This window comes from Anguilla rostrata, chromosome 3 (genome assembly GCF_018555375.3).
Source record: "Anguilla rostrata isolate EN2019 chromosome 3, ASM1855537v3, whole genome shotgun sequence".
Taxonomy (NCBI): domain Eukaryota; kingdom Metazoa; phylum Chordata; class Actinopteri; order Anguilliformes; family Anguillidae; genus Anguilla; species Anguilla rostrata.
This window is the reverse complement of record NC_057935.1, coordinates 18,246,534-18,259,653: the sequence shown is the minus strand read 5'-3', so window position 1 is coordinate 18,259,653 and position 13,120 is coordinate 18,246,534. Positions and strand designations below refer to the sequence as shown.

Below are 13,120 nucleotides of genomic sequence, written 5' to 3'. Positions count from 1 at the left end.
TACTATGTGTGTAAGAAAAACTTTCCTTGTGTCATATGTACGTAAGCTAAGCTTACTGTATGAACTGAGGCACAGGACAGTCAGGAAGTCTGAAAAGGTCAGGCCATTAACAGCGCTGTCATGACTGTGTGATTCGATGGCCGCACCAGAAAGGATACTGTACTGGTGCTTCTGTCTCAGGAAATGATTGTGGCGAAGCCCAGAACTCACTGCACGAAAACCAAAGATGGAAAACCAGACTCTATGGCCTTAATTATGTTGTTTTTAAACATCATCTGTTTCTCTCTTTAAAGGACACAACCATAAACCAAAGTCTTGGTGTGTAGGAGCCTCAACAATTCTGAGAAAATTAACATCTGCGCATGTTAGCACAATGAGATTTTTTTGTAGATAATATATGGTATATTATTTGTGTGTATATAGCTTGCTTTAAGTACATCGGCCTCATTCTGTCGAGTCACAGGACTGGAGGTATCGCATCGCAGGTCATAGACAACGCTCCCTTCCGCGTTCCTGCCGTCACCTTCTCGCCTGCTAAATGGCACCTATTGTGCAACAGTAATCCACGGATCCTGAGCCTGAGGATTAGTCGCCGTTTGCACGAAACCCTGGAAAGACCGCCCATGTTTACCTTACAGTACATTGCTTTCATAGATTTGATCCAATCTGCTTAAGGAACGAGAGGAATTCTGAACTCTGGTCTGGAGCTTTGAGTTACAGTAGCAGAAATTAGCCAAACGTGGCTGCCATCCATACTCAGCTCTCCCTAGGTTCTTTTTAATACCTCTAAACTTCACGTACACATCAATGAGCACACTTTTGGATTTATACTACTGATGATGAGGAAAGGGAGAGACTACACAGTGCATGCATACAGATATAAAAATGTGAATTCATCATGTTCACATTTATAAATTGATTTTATTGCATTTTTTGTACAAAAAAAATGCAATAATTTGGGTATTTGACCTTGTCATATGTGATATGTCATTCTAATTTATCTAATTTTGTAATTGTATGCAGATTAGTGATTTTGTCATCCTCTGTTGTGTTGTAGATCAATTATACGCATCATATTTATACAACTGATATTTTGGATTATGTACAGTAGTTCAATAATTATTCGTATGAGCTATTTACAGTATATGTAACCTATATAGTCTCTTCAGGGATAATCCCCCTCCCCATGTTTAAATGCTGATTAGAAAGATCTCTTCAATCTTCATCAAGATTGTGTTTAGGCCTCTGATACCTCAGTGACTAATAAAGTTCATCAAAGATCCCTGAGGTCATACAGCAGTGGCATTTACATTCTCTAGTTTCTCAGAACCTCAGACATTTCGGGATTTGTCACGACACTAGCGAAGTGTAAGATTTTCTCGGATTTGCCTACGTCTTCTCACGTTTGCTGCATGTGAGCTGACATGCCCCGAGCATATGCCATTTACGAGCTTGGCCTCACGGGCTAATTTGTTATTAATAGTACAGGAGAACCCAGCATGAGAATGTGAAAGTAAGGTGGGTCAGTAACATAGTTTTATTACTTTTATGTAATGTGCTGACACACACCTTAATTTTTCACCCCTGAAGATTGGGAGTGTAGTTCCCCACACAGTAAGGCATGAGTGGGTGGTCCAGTAGTGACCCAGCTCTCACCATGTTGATACATTCATTTGACTGCCTCGTTGCCTCACCTGGCAGTTACCATGGTGACTGCCGTTATTGCTTGCATGGTGTGTACGAGTCATCAACAGCCCTGATCATACACCTATGCAACTAAAAGTGGGGGGGTGGAGGGTGGCTCAGAGCTGGCAGGCATAGCAAGATGGGATAGGGGCAGAGGCAGTGTGTAAAGGATTTGGACTTCCTGGGGCACAACTTTGTGTGTGTGGGTGGGTGCACATGTGTAGGCATATCTGCGTCAGGGTGTGGCTACGGTGGGAATCAAATGGCGGATGTAATCTGTCGAATTGTAACAACACAGACACCGTGCAGCTGAAGAATGCCTCTGCTCCTGCTGTCAGTCAGTGGCTCTCTACTGCCCCCCACTGGCACACTACAGCAGCTGCAGTCTCAGACAAACACTGAAATCCATGGGTGAGATCTTGGCTGTCACCAGGAGCTGTTTCCCTGAGTCTCATACATACTTCTGTGATGTTGTACTACATGGGATCGGAGAAGGGGATTATGGACATCTCAGATACAAAAACTGAATTACATCTGCATAACCCCCCCCCCCCCCAAACAGCCCTCACCTTCAATTCCAATAGAAAAAAGTCCAGTGGCATAGCTCACTTCTGCTCCTTTAAAAATAGATCGATTTCTTTGTTTTGTTTTTTCCTCTCACTTTATCTTTGGTTTTGCTCCTCCCCCCTTTCCCTCACTCCTCCAACCTACCCTCTGCCCCCCCACCCCCGCCCCCCATATCACACTAATCCTGTCCTCCCGCACCCCATGGCCCCCATATCACATTGTCTCTGAGAGGTGTTAGTTTTACTGGCTGGTGCTAACGATTAGCCTCTCTGGCATCCCCCTCAACGTCCTGCTCGCATGAACTCCTGACAGAGTGCACGCGGGGTAACGTTTTTGTCACTGAGGATGTAGGACGGACACTGGAGCCAGGTTTTCAGTGCAGAGGACTGCATTCACCCTTTCACAAAGCATCCACTTCCTGGACCTGTGTCCTATTGTTCATCACGATTCATATCACACAAATTTCCTGTCACTCTGTTTCCATTGTGAAGAATGGCATTGTTTCATTGGTAATGCTCCATACCAGATTAAAAACAAAATGGTGGATCAACAAAAGAAGCTCTATTTTTTAAATTTGGCAGAAACATAACTCCACACCACATTTGCCACATGATACTTGCATTGGAGAGCAGTGGAATGTTTTCCTGCTTTGTGAAATTGCATTTTACTGGCAGAAAAGCTAGGACACCATTATGGTTTTATTGTCGTGACATTAACTATTCATTTATTTACAACATCGAATTATTAGAGCCTTTATATTTTCTTTTGTATATAACTGAAAGACTTGCTGTTGTTAAAAACAACAGCAAGACTTTCAGGGACGAGGTTGGGGTTCCCCCTCCCCCCCCCTCCCTCTTGAACTTAATGTCGAATATTTTGACCTTTCCACTCTCAATGAGAAGTCATTCCAGAATAATCATCAAAAATCTCTGCCTCTGTGGTCACACCAGACTTCTCCACAGGGCTGTCAGCAGGAAGTCTCTGAGAGAAAGGTCATCCGTCACAAACTGGGAATCTAGTGAAAAAAGTGAGAGAAAAATTTTTGCTGCAACACTGCTTACAAACTGGGAATCAGTCGTGAATCCTCTCAGGTACATACCTTATGTGGTCCCCAAAAATGTGACTATGGTGAATGTGGATTCATGCTGTCACTTTATGTCATGGCCTCCTTACTACATCTGAAAATATTGAAAGAGTGACATGGAGAATTCACTTTATTTACTGAAAAGAGATATTGCTTGCCCAGTTCTCCTTCTCCTACATTATGCTTCAGGCACAAGCTAGTCCATTTCAAGCAGCACTTCGTCCAAAAGCATGCATTGGTCTTATGCGTGAGACAACTGTCATCTACTGGTCAATGGTGGAACTGCAGTCCAGTACAACATGAGTCAAATGGGAGGAGCTTGGAAATTATGTTACAAATACATTTGTGATTTGCTGGTTCGTCACATCTAATACAAAATGTGTACAATGTTTATAGGAAAGACACCGTATATTAAGATGATGTGAAATTGCTCAATGTATATCACACATATTACTTTTAAGTTATACCAACATGGCAAAGTATATTATTTTCAGGAATGCAAGAGGACAAAGTATTTGTGTTCACAAATAGACTAAAATACAAATGCATACATGCAACTAAGGCACTTTATTGCCTTATACCTAAGAAAAGGCATGCTTTTGTATAAAAGGCTTTGTAACATGTGAATATATTAAGTAAAAAGGTTATAATGTGTGCACCGTGCATGGCAAATTGCAGCCTTGAGAGAGGTAGTAGCCCCCACAGAAAAAAGTCATACATTTTTAATATTGCATTATACAGCAATGTGTTGAAGAACCAGGTCACGCATACCGTGCACATGACTGTTTCATTATCCTCACATTCCTTGTGTGAATTAAGACATTCCGAAACAGTTTTTTTTTTAGAAACGCGCTTATTTCGCAGTGTCCTGTTAACGTGAAATTGATTTTCCGTACAGTCATGACATAGTGCGTGAGCTCAAACATATTTCCTGCGTAGGAATTTCAAAGGTCATACTGTAAAACTCAATCATGTTGGCTGTTTCACAAGCCACATATGAGTAATGGCTCGGTTTGTTTGCTTGTGGGGGGGCGATTCACAAAGAAGGATCTGTGTAACACAAATGATTCACGTGTCCCTCATTAAGCTACTGAGAAATGTCATATTTCATATTTTCGAAAATGTTTACAATTCATTGTCCCAATTCATTACATCAATTCATGGATACCTAGTAGACAATCTACACACCTTTGGCTAATCTTCCATATTTTTGGTACCGCTCCTTCTTTAAAAACTTTGTTGATGCAGTATATAGTCTACATCACCAGTTACATTTGAAAAACTATTTGGGAGGGGGTCTAAATATAGAGCTTGTCTGTCGCTATGACAGCTGCCACTCCTGTACTAAGGTCATCGTTGAGCGATGTCATCATTGCCCCTTGTAATCCAGGGAAGGGATTACAAACTCATCAGGTTTTTTCTGTTTTTGTGCTGTCGCCTGCAGGGATGTTTACATCCTGACTTAACTCTGAGGCAGCCACCATCCCCGATAATCTGGCCCTAAATTTCTGCATAGTGGGAAGACTTCTGTATGGCACAGCCAAGTTCATAGGGGACAAATCTAATTTAAAACAGTAATCTCCCTGTGGGTGCTTTTTCTCTCTCTGGTTTTAGAAACTGAGCCTGTTTTAATTCTTTGTCATATTTTCCTTTAGGTTTCTGTCTAGTATAAATTTGCATGGAATTCATCCTTTTATTATATATATATATATATATGTATATATATTATTGTGTGTGTGTGTGTGTGTGTGTGTGCACAGCAAGCACCATAATGCTTGGGCCAAAAACCAATTATGACACGCTGAAATGGGGGGAATATTTATGAAAGTGCTATAGTTTATACATGGTGAAACCGAAAATTATTAATTAAAAGCTGAGAATGTGCACTTCATGTGAATTGTTTGATCGCAAATTTAAATTGTGGAGTAAAAAAAACAAATCTATAAAAAAGATATGGCTTACCGGGCTCTTTGTGATTTTTGAGCTCACGAGGGCTCTCTTCTAAATGATGTTCAAAACAGTTGGTTTTGGTTAACCTAAGGTGTGGCCAATGTCTCTGACTGTTTTTTTTAATATATCTCAGCTGCATAATTGCTTTGTAGACTTTCATTGGCACAACTCTGGTCCCTGTGCTGATAGAGGCAAATAACACACTCCAAAGGCAATCAAAAGCCAGGAATCAAGACTATATACTAAAAGCTCTCTTATACCTGCTCTAAGGAAGCAACACATCTGACTAATCAGAAACACCAGTGAAGCCAATTGCCCCAAACATTATGGCGCTCACTGTACATACATACACACACAGTGAGGATGTGACTGTTCTGACTGGACCCAGTCAGCCTGTAGTGATTCCAGTTGTACACCACAGTCAGATATGACCTCCTTGGCACAGTCTGAGACCAGGGATTGAGGTCATGGTCTCTTTCTCCATATACAAGTGGCACAACCATACCATTACTCTTGCTTATGGTCTCACCTCAAAATATTCCTCCAAGCTACAGCAATATACCACTGCCAGGCATATTCTCTTACGAGAAAAATAAAAATAAAATTTCCATGTCTGTGTCTCAGCAGCTATTCATATGTTACTGAAGTCCGTTTCTTTTTTCAGTTTTTACTTTACTGCCATTTAGCAGATGCTCTTATCCGGAGAAACTTATAATTCAAAGTGCAAATGTCAGGGATCGAAGTGTTGTAATTCACAAGAGACAGCAAGTGTAGTGTTTCAAAGTGATCTCTGTAAAGTCTCATCATACTCCCCCTCCCCTTCTGTGTAGACAATTCAATTATTTATGAGCTCATCCTCTCCCTTTCTCTCCCTTGTCAACCCCCCAGCCACTCAATGTTGTTTCTTCCAGCTCCAGACTGTCAGACCTCCAGACACTGTATATGGGTGCACTCACCCCCAAACCACGCCCCCCCTTCCTCCTGCCCACTCTGAGCTTTTCCCTATTGTTTCAGCTGGTTTGTATGAAGGGCTCAAGGGAGCGTGCAATTTCTTTACATTGCTATTCGCTGCTGCTCGACTTGTCTTCAACCTTCCTAAGTTCTCCCACATCACTCCCCTGCTGAGGTCACTTCACTGGCTACCGGTTGCTGCCAGGATCAGGTTCAAAGTCCTGACCCTCGCCTACACTGCAGCCAACAGGACAGCCCCTCCCTATATACAGGACATGACTTGATCCTACATGTCAGCTCAAGCACTCTGCTCTGCTGCAGCAGGGCGACTTGCACCCCCTGCTATCTGAGTGAACAGTTCTCGCTCGTCCCGATCACAGAGCTTCTCCACCGTAGGTCCCCAGCGGAGGAATGAACCTGTTCCTTTACAAACCACTCAGTCATTGCCCATCTTTCATCGTGGTCTGAAGACTCATATCTTCAGACCTGGACTAACTAACTATCACCACTCTGCAGGGCACTCCCAATCTGGGATCATTTCTATCACTTAAATCCCTCTACTTTGTTCCTATAGCACTTTCATGTTACGCATCTACCTGCTGTACCACTTTCTTGTTACATGTACCTCCATCAAGCATTTATATTGTAACCTACTTTGTATCATTATCTTGATGTTGTAGCTTGTTATGTCTCCTAGTTTGACTTAGCATAGGCTAGGTCAAGAAGTAATGTTTACTGTGTGAACTGGATTTAATGTGTTTACGGCTGTGAATAACTGTTACAAATATGAGTAGGCCTATTGTAGCCTACCTTATTGAACCTGTGTTTTGTAGTTGTTCCATACCTTCGGTATGCAATTATACAATTATATATAGCTTCGGGTAAAAGCGTCTGCCAAATAAATATAATGTAATGTAATGCCATAGCAATACTATAAGAATAATAATCATAATTTCAATGATATTCATTTTTTAAATTATCATTTGTATATTGTTTATATAAGTCCTATGCTTACAATATCTTAAAATTCTGTACAGAATGGAAGGCTTTAATTGAAAATGTTAACTCCCTATAAATTGGTACTAACCATTAAAAAAATCAATCATATAGCATCGAATTTATAATGGAAATTAATTATTTATTAACTTAGGCTACTTGCAGCCTTTTTATCGAGCGCAAAGTTACTTTTACCTATTGCTTCACTCTGTAGTTTCATGTAATTAGGCTATGTACGTTTATGTTCTGTAGGTTGAATATGGCTTGATATATTTTATTTATTTAAATTTTTTATATGGCGTGATGGCGTTGCTGTTTGCTGGCCTATAACGTAATTCTAGAGACTGTAAACAGTGGCGCATTGAGATGACATCACTGCTAAGCGCGTGGCGTGCGCGTTGTCTCATACTAGTACAAATATAGCCAGATCCGAAAGTACTCGAAGTGTTAGCCCTGCGAGAATGCGCCGGCTAGTTTCCATAAATATGTTTTAAGAAAAACCCCTTGTCTGATTAGCTAGATTTAATGTTAAGTCGTTGTCCTGAGGTAGGCATGACAAATGAGATCGATAAACTTGCAAAGTAGTTTGTTAGTTTGATAGTCTGCATGCAGCTAAGCTTACTTTCTTGCCAGCTTGTTTACGTTACATTCTATTGCAGGTATGAAACAAGCTAACTAGTTTCTGTGAACTATTTAACTGTTTTAATATGCCTTTTCCCCCAAATGATTGGTGACTATTCCACATGGGGCTTAAGCGAAGACATTTTCGCTATGTACTTATCTGTTAGAGCTGACGTTAAATGAATCTGTTAGGCTACCTTATCTGTTGTGTGACTGTCTCAAGCTGTGTCAAAAGTCATTTTATCGTTTTCAAGGTCCTGATTGTCCCCACAAAAAATGAAACCATAAGAACATACGTTTTCACAGTGGTATTGTATATGCCTAGACATGCTTTTTCTGCTGAAGACGATTTTGAAAAGTCAAGCTACTTTGTGTCTGGTCATCTCAACGGGCCACAAATCTATGTAGCCTATCTGTACTAAAGCTTTATATCTGACCCAGCTTCAGAACATATACATTGGTTTCCTTTCATTTAGTGGAACTAGGTTGTTCACCTGGTTTGGAAATGGCGCTAGATGAAATCTTGGCACCATGGCAAATTGATGTCTTCATTTGTCTATTTATAATCATGCCATAATGTAGTACATTCTTCCAAAATAAGTGGCTTTATTTGGATTTCTGCTTGACCTGTGGCTTTCCAAAGGCATAGCTAGAGCTAATTCATTTACCCCTGACTAGCTGTACCATGCAGTCATTTAGTGTGGCTTGATGGTTGTTTTTCATGGTCAGTAAAGGCCAACGAGACACAGCATAATATATTCAACTGCTTATTTTTCAGAACTGGTTATTTTAATGTCACAACCATGTGATATTAAGTGACCGCGTGACATTAAGTACTTAAGTGCTTTGCGGTCGTAATTACTGAGCATTCTGGATGAGCTGCATTTTAATAATGGCAAATATTAGGCGTAATTCTAATTCATAATTATAACTGAGACTTTTTATGTATCTGTATATGCAAAGGTCACATACTGTAATGTATTGATTATCTGTGGTTCTCATGGTTCACACATTTATGCTTAACTGGCCACAGTAATTCCTATAATTCCATGAGAATTCTGTCCTTTCATGTACCATACTGAACTAAGTGTTATCTGTGTGGGATCTTAAGGTTCAGCAACAGGCCATTATGTGTGTTTAACAAACCAGTTCACAATGTTATTGGAATAGCTTTTGGAACCACAGATTGTTGATGTAGCATAAATCCATCTTTACATGATGTTTGCACCAACAAAGCTTTTTATTACTAAAGGCAGTGCGTGTGTACAAGTAATTGCCCAGAGAATAAAGGCTAAGGTTTATAAACACAGCAGCCTAATGATATTGCATCATTAGGTCCGTAAAAAATAGTCTTTATATATATATATATATATATATATATATATATATAATTATTTTTGCAAGGATTTGGGGCTTAGCAAGTGATAGCTCTTTTTCTTTAGTTTTCTGTTAGGAAAATATGTCTGAGTTGATGCATGCTCTGGTGAGGGTGTCGGAGAAGGCGGCGGACATAGCGCGTGCTTGCAGACAGGGGGAGAGCCTCTTCAGCGTGCTTATCGAGGAGAAGAAAGAGGGTGAGAAGAGCAAAAAGTTTGTGACGGATTTCAAAACGCTTGCTGATGTCCTAGTCCAGGAAGTCATAAAGCACGACATTGGAAAACAGGTATAAAATCCCTGTCTCGGTAGAACTCCTAAAATTCAATACAAACATCCCGTAAGGCGTTTTAGGACGCCTTACAATCTGTAAAACAGTGAACCATTTGTTTTTGTTTTTTGCTAAATCTTTACTAAATGTGATGGTTTGATTTTGCTATTTAGTTCCCAGGAATTGAAAACAACATATTTGGAGAGGAATCAAATGAGTTCATGAATGGACTAGGTATGTGAATTAAAAGCTATTTTACTGTTATCTTAGACTTTGTTGTGGTGAATTATTGATAAAAACACTGATTCTTAATACAGTAGTGACAGCAGAAACCTAAAACATCTTATCAGTGCAGCTATTCACACAAGATCAATACCAGTGCAATTAAACCACCTCTCTGAGCTGGCACAATGTTGGCGTGTAACACACTGGGTATGATATTGATATTATTTATACCACTGCTGTACCAGCACCATGCTGGAAAAGCCCTGTAACCTTGAGTTGCAGAGTTTTGACCAGCACACCAGTCTAGATTAGTCTGCTATTGTCAGGTGAGAAGATTGAGGTGCAGGTGTGTGAGACTGAGCAGGACAACTGCGAGCTGCTCTGTAAGGTGCTGGAGGGCAACGTGGAAGCAGCGAAGGTGCTAGCAAGAGCAGTACACGGTGACCTCACCATCCCTGACCTAAGGTGACTTCAGGATACCATTGGACAGCCTTGGAGTGTGGGTGGATCTGATAGGCAATCCCAGACAGCCAGGCCCGCTGTGCTGTGTGCCGCACCAATGGCACTTCGGCGGTTTTCAAGTTTAGATACTTATGGATTATTCCATTCATTTTTGCTTTTTTCGTTCTCCAGATTCTACATTTTAGTATATCAAAGGCATCAGTGACTCCATTCCAAACAATAGCATCTACAGTGAAGGACTGCAGTGTGTGACGGTTTTAATTGGGGTGTACCATCTGCATTCGGGGGCCCCTGTCATGGGAGTCATTAACCAGCCATTTGCCATTTTGGATCCAAAGACACAGAGGTTAATTTCTGTTTTGTAAAGCAGTCAGGTAGTAGTTTAGTTTTACAGTAGTTGCCTTCAAAATGATAATCTAACTGGTGTGATTTTTTTATGCAGGTGGACTGGGCAGTACTACTGGGGAATATCATATGGCTCCTTCAATGTCAATTCCCTCCAGTCATCAGCAGGGGGTGCCAAAGAGCACCACAGCAGCACGCTCGCAGACTCCAGCCAGCAGGGGGCATTGCGTTCAGTAGTGCTTAGCACAGGGGAAGCAGATTGTGTCAAGAGGGTCTTCCTGGAAGCTTTCAAAGGGGGAGTTCACTATGCCGCAGGTGCAGGGTATAAGAGCCTGTGTGTTGTCCTTGGTCTGGTGGACGTATATGTATTCTCTGGAGACACAACGTTCAGATGGGACTGCTGTTCCCCGCACGCCATCCTACACTCCGTGGGTGGTGGCATGGCCGACTTGAAGGAGTGCTTGAGATTGAGAAGTAATGGGACTCTGGAGGAGCAGCCAGAACTAATGTACCACACCCCTGTGCAGGACGCCACAGGGGCCGACAGGTGGGAAAATAAAGGCAGGCTAATCGCATACAGGTCACCGACACATCTGGACGCAGTCCTGAAGCTTCTCTCTGACGTCCCACTGTAGTCAGTAACTCCCTGTCTCTAGAGCCAGAATGAGGATGGTTTGGGCACAGGCTGAGGCTGGCTGCTTCCGTACATCATGATTTCTGGGGGCAGTACCCACAGCTAGACGTGCGCATGTCCAAAAATAGATGATAAGGATCCACCACTTCCTGTGAAATGAAGAAGGAAGTCCTGTTTGAGCTTTATCTTGTGTTGAAAGTGAAAGAAATGAAATCCTCAGCGATGGTTGCAAGCTTGTTTAGCTCTATCCTAGGCCAAAATCATTGACTATAGTGGACTTGATTGAAGCAGTTCTTTCCCAGTACAAAATAGCGAATGGAAAATCCCACTAAGCAAAGGAAGCCATCTTGGCTCAGCTCCACAGTGGAAAAGGATTGTAACGAGCCAGTGAGATTCCAGTTCTTTAGTAGGTTTAGCCTCAAATGGTCCATTTATTCAGTGACTGAAAAGGGAATTTTATGAGATTTTGTGTCTCTAATCTTATTGATTCTGGTAAGTTTTAGCTAGCATTAGGTCATAGGTCAGAAGTTGGGTTGGCATGATTCGCCCCTCCTATTGGAGCCCCACCTACAGAAGATCATGAGTCATCAGAGGCAGCAGACTGGCTATTGTTTTCTTGGTAAAGGAGATCCTCGGAAGGGTGGTGGCTTGTCCTTTCTGCCACTGGCATAGCATTATGCATTAATTTATATTGTGCACTTTCAATCATTCTCTATGCACCTAGAGCAGAAATAAGGCTGTGTTTTATGTATACTGTGAATGATCAAGGAGTCCAAACTGCAAATTCTCAATTATTTCAAGCTGATTTGTTTTGAGGAGGCACAAGTTGAAAGGATGTAACTCTCTAGACTTAAGTATTGTTGGTCACATTTTGAAGCTCTCTGCATGAACTAGAATTAACAGAACAGGAAACCTGTGTGGTTTTGCGGGTTGTGTGTTTTTTTTAATATAACAGCAGTGTTGAAGGAAATCTATCTGAATTAGCCATGCTTTGAACAGTCTCCAGGGCAGTCATGGTTGAATTTACAATCATCTGCATAATCAGGGTTAAGATTGGGTTCAGCTATGTGAACAGAACAGTGAGCGAGGTTAAATGTCATTATCAGCCTTACAAGTAAGACTTTTGACTCATGTGGCTCAACAGAGTGCGAATACATGCATGTGTGTAAAGTGCAGAGTGCAGTTCTCTCCAGGGTCTGATAACCAGTGTCAGGTTGCTGAGATATGTTAGTTTGAAGAGCACTGTTTTGTTGTGACTGTCGTGAAGTGCAGACTGCCAAAGCATGTGCTTCCCATGACATGAAACTGCTGAGATACAGCATTTTTTTTCTTTGATAATGGTCTCCCTCACTGAATGGACAGTTGCTCTATATCCATTTCTCAGCTAGATTACACCATACAAATTAAGATGTTATTTAATTACATGCATCAGAAACCAGAAATTCAGTTTTAAGTGTTTCAAAATAATTATTAATAATAATAATAATAATAATAATAATAATAATAATAATGCAGGTCATTTGCATGTTCATTGTAATCAAGATGGAATATTGTATATGTACAATAACTGCCACAATGTCTGTCATGTGTATCTCACTATCTGGAATGGGGTTGTCTTTAAAAAAACTTGTACAGCTGAAGTTGTATAGATGTACTTGATGTATGCATATATTTACAGTTGTTCTGTTCCTTGAATTTATAGAATTTGACTTTTTTAAGCTTAATATTTTTGTTTGTTTTACATATTTTGTCTGTTTTGCAAAATTGCCGTTTGTTTTTATTTTCACTGTATTTAACATGTTTTAGACGACATGTCATATTGGTAGCAACCCTGGGCGCAGCGTCAAATGATAAAACGCTGATCGGTTATGTGTAAATGTGTTTGCGTATGTGGTCATCACTTTTCATTGTGTTAAAGCATTCGCAAATAATCTAAAAAATATATGTATTTTAG

General features: G+C 40.8%; 1 protein-coding gene across 1 annotated transcript; it reads left to right on the top strand.

The window, feature by feature from the left end:
• The first annotated feature begins 7,634 nt into the window (after nt 1-7,634).
• On the top strand, nt 7,635-13,043 carry LOC135250392 (inositol polyphosphate 1-phosphatase-like). Its single transcript, XM_064326629.1, is given in 7 exon segments — nt 7,635-7,780; nt 9,309-9,518; nt 9,674-9,734; nt 10,052-10,190; nt 10,192-10,241; nt 10,359-10,533; nt 10,630-13,043. Coding segments are annotated over 7 exon segments (1,194 nt in total). The 5' UTR covers nt 7,635-7,759; the 3' UTR covers nt 11,168-13,043.
• The last annotated feature ends 77 nt before the right edge of the window (nt 13,044-13,120 follow it).